The sequence below is a fragment of the Staurois parvus genome, unplaced genomic scaffold (assembly GCF_062004578.1).
Source record: "Staurois parvus isolate SC_StPar_1 unplaced genomic scaffold, SC_StPar_1.0 ptg000027l, whole genome shotgun sequence".
Taxonomy (NCBI): Eukaryota; Metazoa; Chordata; class Amphibia; order Anura; family Ranidae; genus Staurois; species Staurois parvus.
Window position 1 is genome coordinate 1,401,940 of NW_028317823.1, and position 23,424 is coordinate 1,425,363.

Below are 23,424 nucleotides of genomic sequence, written 5' to 3' on the forward strand. Positions count from 1 at the left end.
ACTTCACTCTCTCAATCAACAATGACTATTCCTAATCCATATGCGTCTAGCATTAGTAAATACATAGGAAAGTATATCATATTTACTTGTTTTAAACTTTTTTTTATATATTTCTTCAGTTACTTCCTTGTTTCCTACCTAGGCAAATGATACATATATCCCAGGAGGGGAGGGAGGGAGCCAATGCTTGAGCTAAGGGCAGATGGATTCCAGGAAGTAAAAACTACATTAATCATTTGCCCTTACTCAAGATGGTCAGTGCCAGAAATGCCAGGGGGTGTTGTGTTTATCAAAATTATTTCTCAACATAATGAAGCATGGAGACATGGATGGATGGGTGAGTTTGCTTTGAATATTAACAAAGAATTAAATAGCATTTTTGGTTTGTGGTGCTCAGATGCAGTGCAGTTCCACTTTCATACAGTGATCAGTGAACATACTATATGCTGTCAGTGTACTAATGGCACTGGCTGGGAAGGGGTTAACATCTAGGGCGATGAAGGGGTTAAAGTGTGCCAACTATGTGTAATGTCTGTAAAGTGTGCTGCTTTTACTAAACGATCTCTACGTTTTTCATCCCTGAGAAACTTACAGATCGTTCTCTCTAGAGAGCTCTGTGTTGTTTACCAACACAGACCTCTGGGCTGTGATTGTACACAGCCGATCAGCAGGTCCAGGCCTTGAATCATTGGCCTGGGACTTGCTGACAGCCCAGGGGGGAAGGGGGGTGCTTGAAACCCTGAAATTGTTTGGCGTTGTACTCGTATGTCACTTTGCGGTGTGATACCTGGTGATCCTGCCATGAAGTCACTGATGAGGCACTTCATATGGGATTTCTTTGCACACACATACTGTATATATATATATATATATATATATATATATATACAATGAATTTCCTGATACTCCTGATACTCAGTATCTTGTTTCTGAGAGTTCTAGTGGCTAGTTAGGAGAGGTGATTTCTGTGGAAGGTATCCACAATGGCTGAATATACTGTAAACCCTCCCAAGGCTGGCTTGACTGCCTTTGTGGACCGTCTGGTTGGTAAATATATTTTTTTCCTGTACGGACAGTTCATGCTGTTTTATGTTCAGCTTCTGAAGCTCAGCCCGAGGGAAGTACTTTGGATACAATTTCTGTTTTAGCAGATCTGTGAGAAATAAAAAAATAAAAAGAACTTTGACTTCAGTCAAGAATAGAATAATTACTTTACAATGCAGCCTGAAAAGCTTACTTCCCAACTTTTGAACTTCAGAATGAGGGACACTTGAGGGAGGAAGTGACCTGCGGTGTGCGTAGCGCGCTGTGGCAAAAATGGGTGTGGTCAAATGCTTAACAGTGGGAGTGGTCTAATAGGCTTGGTAAACAGAACCCAGGGCTTCCTTGTACCTGTAAAATATGCTTTGATTGCTGAGTCTCAGGGACACAAACCCCCACACAATCATTTAAAAAAGAATGAAAGGTTTCCATTACAAATGGTTGTGCACAAACTGTGGAAGAGTGCTAACACAAAGTGTGGAAGGATTCAGGAGTGCGGTACATACAGAGTGCAGGATTCAGGAGTGCGTTACGTACAGAGTGCAGGATTCAGGAGTGCGTTACGTACAGAGTGAAGGATTCAGGAGTGCGTTATGTACAGAGTGCAGGATTCAGGAGTGCGTTACGTACAGAGTGCAGGATTCAGGGGTGTGTTACGTCCAGAGTGCAGGATTTAGGAATGCGTTACGTACAGAGTGCAGGATTCAGGAGTGCGTTATGTACAGAGTGCAGGATTCAGGAGTGTGTTATGTATAGAGTGCAGGATTCAGGAATGCGCTACGTACAGAGTGCAGGATTCAGGAGTGCGTTACGTACAGAGTGCAGGATTCAGGAGTGCGTTACGTACAGAGTGCAGGATTCAGGAGTGTGTTACGTCCAGAGTGCAGGATTCAGGGGTGTGTTACGTCCAGAGTGCAGGATTCAGGAGTGCGTTACGTCCAGAGTGCAGGATTCAGGAGTGTGTTACGTCCAGAGTGCAGGATTCAGGGGTGTGTTACGTCCAGAGTGCAGGATTCAGGGGTGTGTTACGTCCAGAGTGCAGGATTCAGGAATGCGTTACGTACAGAGTGCAGGATTCAGGAGTGCGTTATGTACAGAGTGCAGGATTCAGGAGTGTGTTTCATACAAAGTACAGGATTCTGGAGTGTGTTACATACAGAGTGCAGGATTCAGGAGCGCGTTATGTACACAGTGTAGGTTTCAGGATTGCATTTCATACAGAGTTCAGGATTCAGGAGTGCGTTTCATACAGAGTACAGGATTTAGGAATGTGTTTCATACAGAGTGCAGGATTCAGGGATGCGTTACGTACAAAATGCAGGGTTCAGGAGTGCGTTTCAAACAGAGTGCAGGATTCAGGAGTGCATTACATACAGAGTGCAGGGTTCAGGAGTGTGTTTCATACACAGTGTAGGATTCAGGATTGCATTTCATTGAGAGTGCAGGATTCAGGAATGCGTTACATACAGAGTGCAGGATTCAGGAGTACGTTACATACAGAGTGCAGGATTCAGGCAAGCGTTACATACAGAGTGCAGGATTCAAGAATGCGTTACATACAAAGTGCAGGATTCAGGAGTGCGTTACGTACAGAGTGCAGGATTCAGGAGTGTGTTTTATACAGAGTACAGGATTCAGGAATGCGTTACGTACAGAGTGCAGGGTTCAGGAGTTAAACCACAAAGACACCACTTAAAAACACACTTACGTTCTAAAATCTTGATTACCAGCAGACAGGAGACGAGGCAAGAATGCCGGCATCAGATGGACAACAAATGAGTGCAGCCAAGCAGGACCTGCAGCAGTGTGAAAATCCAGCACAGCCAGGAATTGTGGAACAAGGAGGCGGGGGTACGGCTGCAATGAGAGAGAGTGCAGCTGTCAAATCCAACCTGTGATGTTGGGGTTAGGCGGGACTGATATGCATTTCAAGGCGCCGCTCACTTTTAAAAGCAACCCGTTCATAGGGAAACAGACAGAATTTATATGGTGCCAACTGGGAAAAAGGTGGCAAGGGGCTGGACCAATTGGAAGTATTGCATGTGCACTGGCAGAGGTGTACAATTCAGGTTTATTATACACAGCGGGTGCATATGCAGTAGGTTCAATTGGTCCTGCCCCTTGTCACCTTTTTCCCGGTTGGCACCATCTTCCCTGGCCAGCAATGTATAAATGTCGGCTGTTTACCTATGCAGTGCTTGCTTGACAAAGGGGGCGGAGCCCCTGAAACGCATTTTGACCTCCGCCCATCCCTGACATCACAGGTTGGAGTTAACAGTTGCACGCTCTCTCTCATTGCAGCTGCAAGCCCCACTGGCTTTCCTGCCAATCCCTGGCTGTGCTAGACGTTCACACTGTTCACACTGCTGCAGGTCCTGCTTGGCTAGAAGTTATCATATAAAGAACAGATAGAATAATGCAGGACAAAGCCCCTGTACACCGGGACCAAGGGACAAAGGCGAAAATGATGGAAAGTCCCACCCAATCTGGGACTGATGGGAGATATGCTTAGAGTTGAACTGGAGGTAGAAGTAAAAGACCCAATGAATTCTGCTCCTGCATTCCCTGTACAGCAGAGTTGGAGTGTGAGAGGAAGAAGCAGTACAATGAGCCAACCAGTTCATATGATGACAAGAAGCATGCCCACAGGAGGAGAGAGTAGAGCGACAGAAAGATGAACTCATTACTGAGCTGCTTTTCCTTTCACTGTCCAAAAGTAAAAGGCTGGGGTCAAGTTTAGAATGACCTGGGATCAAAGGATTAAATGATGTTGAACATCAGGCTGAGGACATCTTGTGACAGAAAAAAGTACTTCGGGAGGAAATATCTGGATTTAAGGTGGATATTACAGCAAAAGCTGTTTTTCTTCTTATTTTTAATTGGCTACTATTTTTTTCCTGTTCTTTTTGCCAAACATTCAGATTGAAAATATGAACTTGTGATGACCCTTGTTCAGTCTACTTTGTAGTCTGTTATCATTTTTCTTCTATAAGCCTTACAGTTTTTTTTATACCAATATCATTTGTAAAAATGATCTATAAGTAACCATGAAACCGCAGAATTTATTCTATAATTGGGAAACAAAAAAAATGTGTAAAACTCCTAATCCCCAAAGGCCTGAAATGGTGTATATCTTATCATTCTCAGTATTTATGCATGCATAACATAACCACTTGTAGGACTTTGTCCATAGGCAACCCATCGGAAAGCAGATTGATGGTCACAGGATTATCATAAACGAGCGCGCATGACTGCACAACTGTCGATTGAAACGACAATATATGTATGAAAGCCACAAACCATCAAACCATGTTCATATTAAATTCAAAGTAAGGATGCATGATATCTAATAGATACATGGAATACACAAAGGTTCTGTTTGACTGAAAGCCATGAATAATAGTTAAAGGACGAATATGAATTGTGTTTTGTCTTTTTTTGCCATAGCTGTTAAAAACATCATATACGTAAACCTTACTTGTCAGGTGGGTCTGCTGACGTTATATGTGCATATGTCAATCAAGGGAGATGCCATGATGTCCTCTTTAATAGAATCTGGCAGCCATTCAACAGTCACTTATGGCTAATGGACCATTTAGGACTCCTAAGTGGATCTGCCAATATCTCACAATGCCCACACTAGGGTGTGTGTCTCCATCATATGGTAGATGTCTACTGAGCACCACTTTGCTCCCACATTGTATAATAATCTCTCAACCACAATGTCACGGATCAGTAAAGAAGCAAATTCTGATCCCATAGACCTGCCTTTCTCAACCAGGTTCCTGTGGAACTCTAGGGCTCCTCCTGAGGTTGCTAGGGGTTCATGGTGATTCTCAGATATCTAAACCGATTATCTTTATCTTAGCTATTTGCAGGTGGAAATTCTTTCTACTGACCCCCAAATGTAAGAAACATTCTTCCTGCTCACCACCAGTGTAATGTGGTCCTTTTCCCAATACCCATTGTAAGGTGGACCTTCTCCTACCAACCACCAATCTAAGGGGGCCCTTCTCCACTGACCACAAATGTAAGAGAACACTACAATTTTCACTGGATGCTTTATTATTGTTTAATCTCATTGTATAATCTCATAAGGGGGCCCTTCTCCACTGACCACAAATGTAAGGTGGACCTTCTATCGACCAACAATGTAAGGTGTACCTTCTTCTACCAACCACCAATCTAAGGTGGACCTTCTATTACCAACCACCAATCTAAGCGGTCGCTTCTCCACTGGCCACAAATGTAAGGTGGACCTTCTCCTAACAATCACCAATCTACTGGGGCCCTTCTTCACTGACCACAAATGCAAGGTGGGCCTTCTTCTACCAACCACCAATCCAAGGGGGTCTTTCTCCGCTGACCACAAATGTAAGAGAACACTACAATGTTCACTGGATGCATTTTTTTGATGGCATTTATGATTGTTTAATCTCATTATAATTGCTAAAAAAAGTTGTAGAGTGAAAGTCAAATACGCAAAGTAAGGCACATTCCTTATTCTTTTATACTGTATATTAATATATTTCAACTTACTGCGGATGCTAATGTACCCAGAACTTTAGATATAGTAATTATCAGCAGGGGCTGCCTGAAACCTGAAAGTTATTTCCAATGGTTCCTTCATGTTATAAAAGTTGAGAATTGCTGCCATAGTAATGACATGTGACATAACATGGTACACCTATCCATTCCCCAATCCAGGCATCCACTGTAATCACAACATGGCTAGAGTTCCAACTGTAGGCTCATGAAAAACACCAGGCCCTTGGGATGCTGTCCAGCTGGGTGTTTCTTATGGATTACAGTGGATGATTTGTTCAGATTACATCATAAAATGTATGTAAGTTACACAGACATTGCGAATTACAATTTAGAAGAGTTGTTTAATTTTGCCAATATATCATGACAGGGCCTCAGCATCCAATCAGACAGCTACATCCATTGATGACAGGAAGCCAAAAAGTAACCAAGCTCCTCTCACCTTCCTTCCCCTTCTGCATTGCCACTACAGCCTAGCGTCACCTGCAGAGAGGAACACAGACTGCATGGGCCTAAGAGCTTTTCACACTGACCTCAAATTCTAGCATAATACGATTGGAAGCAAACAAAATTTGCCCAATGGCACAATCCCAAAACCTGGCCCAATAATTAAAAAAACTAAATATTTTGAAATAGTCTGCATTCAACATTTAAGTATACATGATATCACAAAACTCCATCCAATGCCTTTCATCCAACTGAGCTTGGCCAACATCTTCCTGATTAAATAAACCTGATAACCCTTCGAAGCCCTGAGCTCGACCCCTTCTTCGCTCCATTCATATTCAGGCTGCCAGCATCTCTGTCTGTTAATCATCACTATCACTGTAAATCACTTATAAGACACTTGACTTTCTATAAAAAGATTTCATGCTGGTTGGTAAATATCACTAGAGGTTGTTCATAATAATATATATAAATATTCACATCGCATTCTAGCTGATAACTGTGCCAGCATACTGAGTATATTGGCTTCTGGATGTCTGGATAGTAGAACCTTATTTTTGTTTACATGAGATGCCTAGAGAATAGAAATGTAGAATACTTAAAGGCGATGTTTATTAATAGAGCCGTACTGTAAGTATGACTCTATATATAGATACATACCATGGCATCTTTATTCATACATGTAGAAGAACAAAGATGACCCCCGACCTGTTGGCTGAAAAACAATGCCTACAGAAAAGAAACACTTGACTTTTTAAAGTAGAATTCCAGGCAAATAGTAAAAACACCATTTAATCCAGTTTTGTATTTAAAACCTATTTTTAAAAACTATACTTTTAAATACAGCAAGTGTAAATACTGGACTCAGCCTTATATTACGTTTAGGCAACACTACACTGAAAGGTGTCTCCACATTAAGTCAATCTCTTGTTTTCACAGTGCTGTCTGTCTAACACAGTGAACATGCTTACAGAAGGGAAGAGCACAGGGATTACCTCAGTGTACTGCTACTCCTTTATTGACTAGGGAAGTAGAAAAATAACAGACATTTTTTCATATAGTCAGCCATCAGATAGATACAGTAAGTGCGATAATCATGCTTTCATGAAGGGAAGAGTAGTGTTGAATAGTGCAACTCTTAAAGTAGGGCAGAATAGAATGAAGGACATACTGGGGGTTATTTACCAAATCTGGTGCACACAAAATCTGGTGCAACTGTGCACAGTAACCAATCAGCTTCTAGCTTCAGCTTTTTCAGTTAAGCTTTGACAATAAAACCAAGAAGCTAATTGGTTACTCTGCAGAGCTTCACCAAATTCTGTATGCACCAGATTTAGTAAAACACCCTAATGTATTACTGATGGCTGCTATACAGCATGCCACTGTCTGTCTTTTCTTAGGTCAGAGCTGTAATATATAAAGCTGGCACTTTTAGGTTTCTCTTGTTCAGCCCAAGGGTTCAATTAAAGAAAAAGGATAGATTACTCCATCCACCTTAAGCAGCATGAATAGAGAAATCTCCACTGGAAGCTAGACATGTGCGATTCGTTTTGTTACGTTTCATTTTTCAGAAAAAAAATCTCATTTTCAGAGATTCGGATGTATACAGCTCTCTGAATGGACATAGTAACGAATGTCAATGAATCAAAAAAAAAACTTATAACAAAATTTACAAATGCACTTGTTTCCATTGGATGAAATCACATGATGCAAAAGTAGTTCAGGCCCATAGGGATACGAGTTAAAGCAGAACTCCAGGCAAAACCTTCTTTACATGTCCTTCTTGCTGATTTACAGCCTTCACTTAATATATCATCCATCTTCTGATTCACTCAGTAGCTTCTCTGAAATAGTCTATTTTAAATAGTTTATTTTAATATCAAACCATTAACTTCCTTGGTTTGTAATTCCGGTGGCTGCTATGCCTCCTATTCCCCCAGCCACAGGTCTTGGCACATCCCTTATGTAGTTCTTTCTCCAGGAAGCATTTATGTCATTCAGCCCCACTTGCAGTGGTGGGTGGACCGGGACTCTCAGACACATTCAGCATGTACAGGCCTTGTGTACTCGCCCACATTCACTTCACTGGTTGATGGGAATTGTAGTTTCCTTTTACTGCAGAGAGAGAGAGGAGAGGATATGCTGGGGACAAAGAGCAGGCAAAATTGTAAAAATACCTTCTTCAGCTCTGTGTATACAAAAGAGCATGGGGGAGCTCTTGTCCATAATGGGCATGGTGTTGACACAGCCCCAGATGATCCACATTGGCTCACAATTGATATGATCCATAATTATTTAGATGGAATACATGTGAATAAAGCACTTGGAACAGATTGTATACACCCACAGGTCCCTAAATAATTGAGCTCTGTCATTTCAAAGTCATTGTTTCTAATTTTTAGGGATTCTTTAATGACTGGCATAATACCACTGGATTGGCATAAGGCCAATGTGGGGCCAATATTTAAAAAGGGATCAAAATCTTTACCAAGTAATTATAGACCTGTTAGTTTAACTTCTATAGTTGGGAAGATACTGGAGAGTTTAATAAAAGACCACATAGATGAGTTCTTGCTGGAAAAAAATATTTTAAGCAACAGACAGCATGGATTCATGAAAGACAGAAGTTGTCAAACAAATCTGATTTGATTTTATGAGGAGGTGAGCAAAACCTTGGACAGAGGGGTGGCGGTGGACGTGGTATACTTGGACAGAGGGGTGGCGGTGGACATGGTATACTTGGACAGAGGGGTGGCGGTGGACATGGTTTACTTGGACAGAGGGGTGGCGGCGGACATGGTATACTTGGACAGAGGGGTGGCGGTGGACGTGGTATACTTGGACAGAGGGGTGGCAGTGGACGTGGTATACTTGGATTTTGCAAAAGTGTTTGACACAGTTCCCCACACACGGCTAATGTGTAAGGTAAAGTCTACAGACTTGGAAAAATCAGTATGTAAATGGATAGAAAAGTGGCTAAAAGATCGTATTCAGAGAGTAGTGGTTAATGAGTCATACTCTGAATGGTCTAGGGTCATCAGTGGTGTACCCCAAGGTTCAGTGTTGGGACCCTTACTATTTAATATTATTTATAATCAATATAGGGTCTGAGATTAAAAATACCATCTCAGTCTTTGCAGATGACACCAAGCTGTGCAGTGGAATAACATCCTTCCAGGATGTCTTCAACTTACAAGCCGACCTCAATGCACTGTTTAATTGGGCAACTATGTGGCAAATGAGGTTTAATGTTGATAATGTAAGGTTCTGCACTTGGGGGCTAAGAATATGCATGCATCATACATACTGGGGGGTACAACTGGGGGAATCAATGGTGGAGAAGGATCTGGGAGTTCTGGTAGATCACAAGCTTAATAATGGCATGCAATGCCAAGCTGCAGTCTCTAAAGTGAGCAAAATCCTCTCTTGTATCAAAAGAGGTATAGACTCCAGAGAGAGAGATATCATATTACCCCGGTACAAATCATTAGTAAGACCTCATCTGGAATATGCAGTTCAGTTTTGGGCACCAATTCACAAAAAGAACATTGGGGAACTGGAGAAAGTACAGAGAAGGGCAACCAAACTGATAAGAGGCATGGAGGAGCTCAGCTATGAGGAAAGATTTGAGGAACTGAATTTATTCTCTCTTGAGAAGAGGACATTAAAGGGGGATATGATCGACATGTATAAATACATCAGTGGTTCATATAGTGAACTCGGTGTAGTGTTATTCACCCTGAGGTCATCACAGAGGACAAGGGGGCACTCTTTACGTCTGGAGGAAAATATATTTAATTCCCAAATATGGAAAGGTTTCTTCACGGTAAGAGCTGTGAAAATGTGGAATAGACTCACTTAAGAGTTGGTTCTGGCCAGCTCAGTGGATTGCTTTAAAAAAGGCCTGGATTCTTTCCTAGATACACAGAATATAACTGGATACTAACATTTATAGGTAAAGTTGATCCAGGGAATATCCAATTGCCTCTCGGGGGATCAGGGAGGAATTTTTTCCCCTGCAGAAGAAAATTAGATCATGCTTTGCTGTGTTCCTCTGGATCAACTGTGGGTATAGGATTGTAACTTTTTTTTTTATGGTTGAACTGGATGTACTTTTGTCTTTTTTAGCCAGGCTAACTATGTAACTATGTAATCCTGGCTGTTACACCTCCTGCTTGGCAGAGCAGATGCTGATATCTTTCAAATTACAGAGATGAGGTCATGAAAATTCAGTTAGACTTCGCTCCTAAATGGAAAGGATTTTCAAAAATGTATTAACTCTTTAGTGTTTTGTGTACTAATGGGTAATTTTTTTCCTATCCTGAAGTTCTTTTTTGAAATTTTTGGATTTGTTTGATAATTTGGATTAAGATAATGAATAAATCCGAATTTCATTCCATTTGTTATTTCGGTTGCACATATCACCAGTCATTATTGTCCAATCAGCTCATGCCATTTCTCTTGGCAGGTTGGACTAGCATCCGAAAATATTTAATTCATCCGATTCACTAATATATATCGAATATATAGCAATCTTCCTGAAAAACTGCAACATTTTTCAAATGCACCCAGACCAATGAATATAAGAAATGAGATACGAAGATATGAAACAAATTCTGAAAACAAATTGGTTCACCAAAATGAATATGACGAAAATAAATTCTTCAGTGAATAAATGTATTAGAATTGAAACCAAAAATTTCTGGTATGCCCATGTCTACTGCCAGCTATTGTATTTAGATTTCCGCAGCACCCGTAGCTGTCATAGTGCCCAAACGCTGACTGTATCTGATAGGATGCAGTCACAGTTCAACTAAGAATTTTTCACTCGGCTCAGTCAATTTTTAAATTGTGGCACCAATAGGGTCACCCACAGCTCAAATTTTGGCTGATTCAGCATGAATTATCTGTAATTCGAGCCTGCTATGGTCAATCTTGCTGATTTCATTACAGCTGGCACTTCTCCAGAAGGTCTTTGCCACTGTAAATTCTGCCCCATATGAGGAGGGATTGTTACACCATTACACAAAGATGTACAACTAACAATATCTTGGTTTGTATGTGTGTAAATCCCTCTGTGCACATCATTCAGCACTCATACTTCTGCTGAAACAATTTGCTCCATGTGGTCATAATTGGGTGACTACCTAAAGAGTATACATCTTATACTATCATCTCATACTATCATACTATGAACCATCAACCATATAGTAGGTGGTAAGGCAGATTTTTTTTTTTTAACCATTAACCTGATTGCATATTTTGAAATGAGCTCAGGTTTTATGAAGCACACAATAATTATTTTCCATGAGTTACTCCCTCTAGATATATACATAATATACTTATTTGTTTTTAACAAATTAACTTTCTACTTGTATTCTTCACTTATATAATGCTAATATATTCAGAAGAGAATACAAAGTCCAATTACATCAGTCCCTGCCCTAAAAGAGCTTACAATCTAAAGCCTCTAACACATTTATACAAGCCTTAGCAACCATCTTGGAGCAGCTTATTTTTTTTTCTTAACAGGTATAGGTTTATTGTATAATGCACATATAGATACAAGTATGACTGTCAACATGATACAGAAACAAAGTAGCATAAACATATTTCCAGTAAAAGTCAACCAAAAGGGGTATCGAGACACCATACAGACTTGCCAGGTACTACAAAGAACTATGTGCCTGTACCCAGTGTATTTACTGTGAGCAGTCAGAAGAGGGTTAAAGTGGAAAAATAGCACTGGACCCATAGCGGGTATTAGTATTTTAAAGTATTGATATTGATGTAAATAATCTGGTTCCCTGGTAGGAGGCTTCTACACCCCATAGGTTCTGTACGGTTTTCTTGGCTTGTAGTGTAATGTAACAAAAATTGAAGCTGAAAGCCATACAACTTTATTCCAATAAAAGTCAGGTAGACAATCAAAAGAGTAGCCAACTCCTTTTGGAGATTCATAAACTCCCCCTTCATCAGGACTTGATTGAATTCAATGTGAATGGACTAGAAGTGAGCTGGACCTTTGATGTTATTGCTTCCATCATGATTACAAGCACGGGCCTTGTCAGCAGCTGGCTTGTGTTGGCTACTCTTTGGATTGTCCCCTTTTCTTTTATCAGAAGAAAGTTGCATCTGGACCTCCTAGTAGTGCTATGGCACTTCAGTTTTCCATTTTTCTTTAGTTTTTGTGTCAATAGTCGGTGTTCTCGCAAAATCTTACAGTCAAGCACAGTACATGAAGTCTTGTAGATGACCGGGCCAGGGGCGGACTGAACATTCGAGCACTCAGGCACTGCCCGAGAGCCCGGGGTCAGTAGGGGACCCCATGAAATGCCCCTGGTACCTTTTATAGGCTTTTTTTGGGTGTTCTTTGAGTGTGAACAAGGACACAGGGGCCCCTTGATTCCCTATTGCCCAGGGGCCCCATGAGTTGTCAGTCCGCCCCTGCACCGGGCAGAATGTGCCAGACATGAAAAGACCTCCAACCCTCACTTACTCAAGCTGAAGATTCAGACTCAAAGTAAATGAAATGCATTATAACAGTAAATACACAAGTGAGCCTCATAATTAGAACAAGTTAATGTGTTACTAAACCCACAACAGTAAAATCAGTCTGTATATGCAGTAAAGCATGCTTGCTATACTCACTGTGGAACCTAAGGGGTTAATCCCCTGGGCAGCACAGTGGCTTAATGGTTAGCACTTCCGCCTGGCAGTACTAGGGTCATTGGTTCAAAACCCAGGCACGGCACCTCCTGCCTGGAGTTTGCATGTTCTCCCTGTGCCTGTGTGTGTTTCCTCTGGTTTCCTCCCACACTCCAAAGACATGCTGGTAGGTTAATTGGATCCTGTCTAAATTGTCCCTAGTATGTGTATGTATGAATGTAAGTTAGGGACCTTAGATTGTACACCCCTTGAGGGTTAGGGACTGATGTGAATGTACTATATATATGTAAAGCACTGCATAAATTGACAGCGCTATATAAGTACCTGAAATAAATAAATAATCCTCTGCGTTGTGTAAAAAGGCTGTTTGATCTTGTCTTCTCTGATCCTCCTCTTGCTCAAATGTCCACATCTTATCTCCTGATAAGACAGACTGAACCCATAGCCATTCTACATATGATCAGTTTAGTGTGTATTGCTAGAGAGGTTTTTTTTTTTTTCTTGGAAGAGTGCATGTGATCAGCACGGGGCACTCAGCACTGGTCAGACAGAGGGCCAGGGGTTTTGCATCCTCCTAGAGCAGAAAGAAAACTCCTCCTACAAGCTTTAACCAGTGCTCTGCTGAAGTCACAAGACTGCTCTAACTGCTGATGAGAAAAGGTATTTAGCAGTTTATATTTACGAAAATAATTGCACTCCCATGGTGTGTGTACTGTGGGAGACCAGATATAGTGAATGCAGGGTCCAGGGTTTAGTAACACTTTAAGAACGACTTTTCAGTGTGTTTAAAAAAGACTATTCATGATTGGTTCTACCTAAAATAACATATTTGTCATTTATTCTTGGTACCATGTTGAATTGGTAGCCATTGTGCTCAGACGCATAGCCACAAGTCTATGCATCTTCCAGCAAAGGCATTTAAAGCCTTAGTTTTTTTTTTAATCAGCACAAGTAATGTTACCTACATCGAATGAAAGGTATCCCTTGTACTGCTGACTCGTCTCTTAGATCCAAAGTCCTCTGACAACTCCCTCATAATACGATTGGCTGGACCTTTTCTTCCAAAAAAAGTTTTTATTTTGAAATAAGAAAGGCATAACAAGTCATATACGGATACGGAGCACAGTCCGCGCATAAACATCTGTCTTAATCTCCCGTAGCGCAGACGGGTCATAAGTTGTTTATTTGAAGTATAAATTACCCTGATACAAAAGATCACATTATAGTAGATGAATGAACTAGACCAATAGAAGTACTGATTATGATAGGTAGTCTGGAGAATTATAGTGGATGCTGTTCTAATGAGTAGGGATTACTCAAATAATGGGACTATGAAGCGTAGTACAATGTGTCATCTGAAGGCGTGCAGTTCTTCTGTGTCCGTAGCCGGGGAATGTAGGGTTCTTATTGTGAAAGACAATCATACCTATATGTGAAAGGGCACTCTGTCCCTCAAAGAAGATGTAGTTACTTGTAGAAGAAAAACGTGTGAAGAAAAGTAGGAAAGGAAAAGAAGAGAGAAGCGCATCAGATGAAAAGAAGTGGGAAGAGTAGCATCATAGAAGGAAGGGGATAAAAAAAAAAAAAAAAGAGAGGGGGGGGGGGGGGGGGTGGAGGGGATCAAATAATAAATAGTGGCTGTCAACCAATCATATCATGGAGCATTATTTATGGTAACTTAGATTATACCTTTATGTAAGATACAGTATATTCCGGGTAGACTCACACAGGCACTCTTAAATGTGTCAACTATGCCCGCCCTTTCCACCCCCCTTCTCTATTCATAAAAGCTGTACTATAGCATCCATCAATGAAAAGTACTCTATGATTGAAGGAGGCAGACCTTTCAGTAATCCACCTGTCCTCCATTCACAGATCTCTTCTCATTGATGGGAGCTATAGTACTGCTTCTAAGAATGGAGGAGGAGGTTGGAAAGGGTGGGCTTCTTGACTACTACCTGTGACAGGTCCATACGATCATTTTAACCCCCGCAGCACCAGAAGATTACACTGCAGAGGTATTCAGATTTCAGCTAAGAGAGTAGCCACCAACAAAAGAGGTATTTCACATGAAATATAAGGAGTGTCCTTTGTGCAGATTTTTTTAAATTACTTTAAGTAAACTTGGGTTTTGAATAAATTCTGATGACATTATTGATTTATCATTGCTGATTACTCAGCAATGACAGCATGACTATTAAAAGTAAAAGCAATTCCTGCAGTGTTTGCATTCTACAACACAGAACCTTGCCCACTTTGATATCATTTGAAGGATGAAATGTTTCAGCAGATTATTAGATGTTTTAAAGGTGATATAATGAGTGGGGATGATGGCTTGTGATTCACATCTTTCTGTTCAACAATCTTATAAGGGAAAGCTACCTGCTGTCTTTCTCATGTTACCTCTTTCCTAATAGGAACAGTAATGTTCTATATTAATATTATATAGTTATATTTTTATACGTATACAATATAATATAAAAATCAAGGGCCTCCAATCACTACGGGAGCCACGTTGTAAATTTTAAAAAGCAAACAAATCAGCCTCTCTCCCACATCTGAAGCCCCCCTCAACACATCATAGATCCCCTTTCACATCAGAAGCTCCCACATCACATCAGAATCCACCTGTCACTTCAGAAACCCCCCTTTCAAATCAGAGCCCCTCCTTCACATCAGAGCCCCCCCCCCCCCCCTTCACATCAAAGCAAAGCAACCCCTTCACATCAGAGTAATCCCTTTCACACCAGAAGTCCCACATCACATCAGAAGCCCCCCTCTTCACATCAGAGCACCCCCTTTCACATTAGAAGCTCCCCACAACACATCAGAGTTGCTGTGGACAGGGTAAATCTTCTCAATTGTTTGGAGACTCCTGATATAGAGCAATAGCTTTCAGAATAACATTCAGAATTGTGACCATTGTAACGTTATGTAACTTTGAAGTTTGAATTTGCTACAGCGCTGTGAACAGCCACATGAGCCTTCACTAGTGATTACAACACATGCAAATGACACATTTCCCAGGGTCCCCATTGGACAGCTAGACATAAACCACGCAACATCAATTTCTAGAGTACAGAATTGCAGCTTGGGGGGAGGAATTCATTCAATTCATATGACCCAACATGACACATTCAATACGATAGCTATGAGATCAGGAATACGACAGGCATGCCTTTTATATGAACCCATACACTCTCTGATCACATATCCTAGTAACTGAGGTCTACTAGGATTATTGAATAAGAACAAATGCGGTACCCATAGCAAAATCCCTTTCTTACTGTCTGACTTCAGTAACATTAATTCTTGCTACTATTTACTGAAAACATTAACGAGGTTGCTTTTGCATTTCCTGTAGAACTACATATCAAGGCATAGCCAGCCATTCCCATCAAGGTGGTAGAAGCCAGACCATGCAATAGCTACCCAGCTTAGTTTATACATGTAGTTCTACGGTTCCTGATGATTACAGCAGCCTGTATATAAATATATCTGTTCAGTTATATCCTACTCTTGGCAATTCTATGGTCAGCTATCTGGGCACCATATCACACTCTAAAGCCTTTTTTCCTGTATAATTTTCTTGGCAAACTTTCCCCAAGGTAGGTCTTCAGGACTTCCTTTGACCCTCCCCAATTGCTAAGCTTGGGAATGTGATAACACATGCATAGCCAATTTACAGACACACACTAGGGCCAATTTAGACAGGAGCCAATTAACTTATCGGTATGTCTTTAGAGTGTGGGAGGAAACTGGAGTACTCGGAGGAAGCTCACGCAAGGGAACACATGCTAACTCCATGCAGATAACAATCCTAGCTAAGATTCAAACCAAGGACCCCAGTGTTGCAAGGCATAAGTACTAACCCCTAATACACTGTTCTCCCCCTGAAGCCTGTATAATAACCCATACATTGGATATGTCACATCTACTAATTAGTACACCTCATCAATGCTCCAATTTAGAATATTTTGTGATCCTACCTAAACAACCATTCCAGTGGCAGATCCTTAATTAACAAACTTTACACTGCATGGATTCTGGGCAAGTGCCAAATACTGGGTATTAAAGGAAACCCACACTTAAACAAATACCTGTGGTCACATTCCTGAATGTTCCAAATGTCACTAAGTATAATGGGTCAGAACAAACCTCACCCCTGTCATTCCATACTTATAAAACAGTTTTTTATATATTATATTCACAGCTCAAAAATTACACCGGACAACATGAATAATAGGAAGTAAATGAAAAAAAATTGTTTCATAGTGTGCAAAACCAATGGTATTTAAAGAGAAAAGTGTCAGTGACATGTTTTCCAGTACCTAGAACTTTCCTTGGTTGTCAGAGACAGGTGACAACTTTGCAGAAAGTAACTTCTATTGACACTTTGCCAGAATGATGTATACACCATACTGTCCCTGAGACACAGAAATTAATATCTCCCAAAATGTGACATTTTTTCAAATTAGGAATATATTTCACATTTTAATTATGTTTCTCTTTAAATTTTAACTTGAAACACCAAAGTCTAAAAAAATGCATGGAAAGCAAAACAATTGTCTTTCATTTTCATTTTTTCCTACAGTTCATAAAAACTTGAACTGTAAACTTTAAAAGCACACAGGAACAACATAAAAAATTTGTACAAAGCAACAAAATCTGGGGAAAATTAAAAAAAATACAAACTTCCTTTGTTTCTTTAAAATAATAGATTGTCTCAATTTTAGGGTAGAAAAAAACTTTTCAGCAGTAAAAAAGGCAAAAAAAAGTCTTTATGAACTAGTAAAATCTACCAAAGAAATAGATTATGATGGATTATTTTCTTTTCATTTATAGTGATAATTGAAAGAGCGATTTTATAAATAGGCAACTCTTTAGGAGCTGATATTTCCCTTATAGACTATTAAATATTAACATCCACCTTTAAGAAATTAGCTCCTAAAAATACACACCTATATGATAGGAATCAAACCTATCATGATGAATAACTAAGATTTTATAGCACTGTTTGTAAGTTTCAAGTACAAGGGATTTTTTCAGTTTAAGCATGTTCCTGGAAATGTCTGTAAATGTGATGTTAAAGACATTTCATAGCTTCTTTAAGCCAAATTTTCTCAAAAAAGTGGCTTGGAAGAGCTATGAAATGTCTTCAACATTGCAGAACAATATCAGGTGAATGTCTCACTACTATTGTTGTCCCTAGAAATCAAGAAGGGTTGGAATCTATACATTTCTATGGGATGCTTTGCTGTTTAAATAACAAAAACCTGTACTGATAGCATTTTGCAGGCTGCCATTGCAGGTCTCTCCAACAAAAAATTGTCAGCTGCCTGACAGTAATGCTGATCCAACAGCTTCAGTAATGTCTAAGTCACTGACCCAGCTGAGTTGAGGAGTTTGCAGTTGAGAAGTTCCTACTTGGCTTGCTGAGTACTTGCTGTGCTTGTTGTGGGTCAGAGTCCCAGAAAGGACTGAAGCGAGAGGGCAGTCATGGGAGTATCCTTCAGCACAGGTTTTCTTTAAGTATATTAGGTGAGGAAAAAAAATTATATATATATATATATATATTTTTAGAGGAAAGACACACAGCAGAATAATATCAAGCAACTCAGATATGGGCTCCCCAGAGTGCCCTGTTTCCTGGATGCCTGTATCTGTGTAGTCCAGTTTTAATTTGTATTACTTTTAAACCGGATTGTACTTGAATTCAGCTCTCTACAAACATTATAAAAGGTCTGGCCAGACAAAATGAATTTGAGTAATGATGAGAATTTAACCTTGCAGCCCCATCCAGAGGAGCTGTAAAATGCAGCATACCTATTTTGAAAGCCAGGATGAATCCCTAGACCCTGACCCTTCTTACTGATACTGAACCCAGCTGTCAGCTGCAGAATGCATTCAATAAAATGAACATTCAGAAGGTTAAGAGGGGTTTTAGCAGCCCATTAAATACATGGAATAACATTTCCAGAGACAATTCCAAAAACTGGAACTGTTGACAGTTATGAAATGAGCTGTTGGCAATTATGGTAATGGCATGCAATGATCTAGTGTAACATAGCCTTTCTCAACCAGGGCATCAAGGTTCCTTGAAAGGTTGATAGGGCTTTCATGAGCAATGCACAATTCTGTATCTCAAGTAACCACTAACAACAATGATCTTTTTTGCTATTGGTAAGGACAGTCTTCCCAAAGACCACCAATGTAAGAAGCATTCTTTCCAAAGACCACTAATGTAATGGGCATTCTTTCTAAAGACCAACAATGTAATGGGCATACTTCCCAAAGACCACAAACAAAATCGGTATTCTTCCCAAAGATCACAAATGTGAGGAGCATTCTTCCCAAAGACCACAAAAATGTCATGGACATTCTTCCCAATTACCACTATCGTGAGAAATGTTCTTCCTAAGGACCACAAATGTAATGGGCATTCTTTCCAAACACCACAGATATGAGAAGCATTGTTCCTAAAGACCACAAATGTAATGGGCATTGTTCCCAAAGACCACAAATGTGAGAAGTGTTCTTCCTAAAGACCACAAATATAATGGGCATTCTTCCCAAAAGTCACCAATGCAATGGGCATTATTCCCAAAGACCACAAACATGAGGTGCATTCTTCCTAAAGACCAGAAATGTAATGGGGATTTTCCCAAAGATCACAAACGTGAAAAGTGTTCTTCCAAAAGGTCACACATGTAATGGGCATTCGTCCAAAAGACCACAAATGTGAGAAGCATTCTTCCTAAGGACCACAACTGTAATGGGCATTGTTCCCAAAGACCACAAATGAGAGTAGTGATCTTCCTAAAGAAAACAAATGTAATGAGCATTCTTCCCAAAAGCCACCAATGCAATGGGCATTCTTCCCAAAGACCACAAATGTGATAAGTGTTCTTCCTAAAGACCACAAATGTAATGGACATTCTTTTCAAAGACCACAGACATGAGAAGGGTTCTTCCTAAAGACCACAAATGCAATGGGCATTCTTCCCAAAGGACACCAATTGAATGGGCATTTTTCCCAAAGACCACAAACTTAATGGGCATTCTTCCCAAAGACCACAAACAGGAAGAGCGTTCTTCCCAAAGACCACGCATGCGAAGAGCGTTCTTCCTAAAGACCACAGATATAATGGGCATTCTTCCTAAAGATCACAAATGTAAGGAGTGTTCTTCCTAAAGACCACAGATGTAATGGGCATTCTTCCTAAAGACCATAGATGTAAAGGGCATGCTTCCTAATGTTCACAAATGTGAGGAGTGTTCTTCCTAAAGACCACAGAGGTAATGGACATTCTTCCTAAAGACCATAGATGTAAAGGGCATTCTTCCTAAAGATCACAAATGTGAGGAGTGTTCTTCCTAAAGACCACAGAGGTAATGGGCATTCTTCCTAAAGAGCATAGATGTAAAGGGCATTCTTCCTAAAGATCACAAATGTGAGGAGTGTTCTTCCTAAAGACCACAGATGTAATGGGCATTCTTCCTAAAGAGCATAGATGTAAAGGGCATTCTTCCTAAAAATCACAAATGTGAGCAGTGTTCTTCCTAAAGACCACAGAGATAATGGGCATTCTTCCTAAAGACTACAAACTTAATGGACATTCTTCCCAAAGACCACAGATGTAATGGGCATTCTTCCTAAAGAGCATAGATGTAAAGGGCATTCTTCCTAAAGACCATAGATGTAAAGGGCATTCTTCCTAAAGATCACAAATGTGAGGAGTGTTCTTCCTAAAGACCACAGAGGTAATTGGCATTCTTCCTAAAGACCATAGATGTAATGGGCATTCTTCCTAAAGACCATAGATGTAATGGGCATTCTTTCCAAAGACTACAAACTTAATGGACATTCTTCCCAAAGACCACCAGCGCGAGGGGTGTTCTTACTAAAGACCGCAGATGTAATGGGCATTCTTCCTAAAGACCATAGATGTAATGGGCATTCTTCCTAAAGACCATAGATGTAATGGGAATTCTTTCCAAGGACTACAAACTTAAAGGGCATTCTTCCCAAAGACCATAAAGGCGAGGAGCGTTCTTCCTAAAGACCGCAGATGTAATGGGAATTCTTCCTAAAGACCACAGATGTAATGGGCATTCTTCCCAAGGACTACAAATGTAAGAAACGTCCTTCCCAAAGACCACACATATAATGGACATTCTTCCCAAATACTAAAAACGTACTTGGCATTCTTCCTACACTGGCCATCATGCCAATGCATGGTAAAAATTAGCAGGGGTTCCCTGACACAGGAAGGTTATTTCAGGGGTTCACCGATGGTAAAATATTAAGAAAAGGCTGGTCTAACATGAAGAAATAAGATACATTTTTATGGTGATATTTGTAAAGTCAAAAAAATCAGTAGCATTTCCAAGGACAATACTTTCACAAATTTCCACAGGCAGTGGCTATCCCTGGAATTTAGGAAAGGAACAGTAAAATAGGGATTCAGTCTAGCAAGAAGGCGGTGCAGCTGGTGGCTTGTTCAATACAGGGATATTTTTGGGGACTGGTCCAGGAACTTAGCTGTCTGGGGATGACCGATGGAAATGTGTTCTTACCTGAATTCCTCAGCTTCCTATTCTTCAGCACCGAGATGATGACCAGCAGGCTGCCCAGGATATCCACCACGGTGGTGAAGATCAGCACGCTGGACAGCGCAGTCACCAGCCAGGCAGCCCGGGGAGCGCTCCCGTCCAGCAGCTCTCCCTTCTCCAGCGCACAGCAGTTCCTCGGCCAGGACGCATTGTGCAGCATGGCTAACGCTGTCCTCGCCTTGCCTCGCATCTCACGTGCCTAACATTTAGCGCAGCGTCTTCACATAAGTCGCAGAGAGACAAGTTTCCACTGCTGCTGCACCTTGCCAAGTGTGAGGACAGGTACCAGCATCCAGGGTGGTCACAGGTAAAGCATGGTGATTGAGGTGGGGGAGGGGATTGATCAGCTGACTCCAGTGAAGTTAAGGGGCTGGTTGCTTGACTATTGTGCAAACCCAACTGGGAGAAAAAAAAAAACGTGCAATTGCAAAAAAAAAAAAAAAAAAAAAAAGCAGCAAGCCTTGAGGATCGCAGGCACCGGGGAGTTAAATGTGACAGCAGAAGGGATGTGATGTGGAGCATACAGAGAAATGCAGGGAATGACAGTCACACACTACAGAGGTGACTGGAGTAGGAGCCAGTGCTCACCTAAAGGCTGCCTGACACATGATACAGTCCTCTTCTTCCTATGGCAGATCTTTATGCCTGGAGGATTAGCTGCAAGGATAACTTTGTCCCACAAGGTAAGCTAGTAGCTGGTAATAGAGGGGAGGGAAGGGGGGCTGCAAAGTGCAGCAGCACTACAAATGCAAAGAGCAACACCATATGAGAGAATGACAGCCATGCCTTATAGAGGTGATGGGAGTTGTCTGTAGTCATAGGAGCATAGGAGACTGATGCTAGTAAAGGATCCATCAAATGCCCTTTTTCTACATTTTTCTCTAGACCATGAGTGCTCAACTCACCCATGCTGTGTCTAGACCTATGTTCCTTCTAGGCATGTTTAACTTCACTTACTGTTATCCAGCTCACTGCTTCTACAAGCATCCACTCTTTCAGTAACATTAGACTTTCTACCGTCACCCATGAACATTTCTTCTGCCAGTTTGAGGTCATATCCCCTATTGGAAGGGAAAGGGGCTTCAAAAAGTGCAGTAGCAAAACAAATGCAAAAAGCAATGGAATAAGGAGGTGATGGGAGTTCTCTGCAGTCAAAGAAAAATAGACGGCCAACAGGTCCATCATGTACCCTTTTTACTTTTTTGTCTAGACCTGTGCTAATCCCAAGTATCACTTACTGTTAACTGATTCACTACTGGAAGTCTGTTCCAAGCATCCACTACTATTTTAGTAAAATATTACTTCTTGACATTACTTATTACATTTTTGAGGAGACTGAGGCTAGTAAAGAATCCATCAAATGTCCATTTTCTACATTTGTATCTAAACCTATGTTAGCCCTGAGCATGTTTAACTTTACTTACTGTTAACTGGATCACTGATCCAACAAGCATCCACTCTTTCAGCAAAATGATACGTAACATTACTCATGAAGTTTCCTCCTGCCCGTTTGAGGTCATGGCTGAATTGTTAATGGGAAGGAGGGCTAAAAGGGGCAATAGCAAAATAAATGCAAAAAGCAATGAATTAAGGGAGAATGACAGTCATGCGTTTATGGACGTGATGGGACTTATCTGCAGCCATAGAAACATTGAAGACTGATAGCAGAAAGAGACCACTTGGAGTAGAGTTGGAGGGCATGGAGTTTACATTATGAGTCCTTTTTTAAATATTTTTTCTAGACGTTTGTTATGCCCAATCATGTTCAATGTCACTTACTGTTAACTGGCTCACTGCCTCTACAAGCATACACTCTTACAGCAAAATTATACTTTCTAACGTCAACTTTGAACTTTCCTTCTGCCAGTTTGAGGTCATATATCCTTTGGTAATTGGAAGGGAAAAAGGGCTTCAAAAAGTTCAGTAGCAAAACAAATGCAAAAAGCAATGGAATAAAGGAGAATGACAGCCATGCATTTATGGAGCTGATGGGAGTTCTCTGCAGTCAAAGAAAAATAGACGGCCAACAGGTCCATCATGTATCCTTTTTACTTTTTTGTCTAGACCTGTTTTAATCCCAAGTATCACTTACTGTTAACTGACTCA

The 23,424-nt window shown here is 40.7% G+C and overlaps 1 protein-coding gene across 1 annotated transcript in view; it reads right to left on the minus strand.

The window, feature by feature from the left end:
- The window catches only part of MTNR1B (melatonin receptor 1B), a 242,504-nt gene extending 220,559 nt beyond the window's left edge, over positions 1–21,945 (minus strand). The window contains exon 1 of the mRNA XM_089656509.1: positions 21,283–21,945. Within this exon, the coding sequence (XP_089512635.1) occupies positions 21,283–21,508 (226 nt within the window). The 5' untranslated portion in view covers positions 21,509–21,945. The remainder of the gene's footprint in view (positions 1–21,282) is intronic.
- Positions 21,946–23,424: the final 1,479 nt, after the last annotated feature.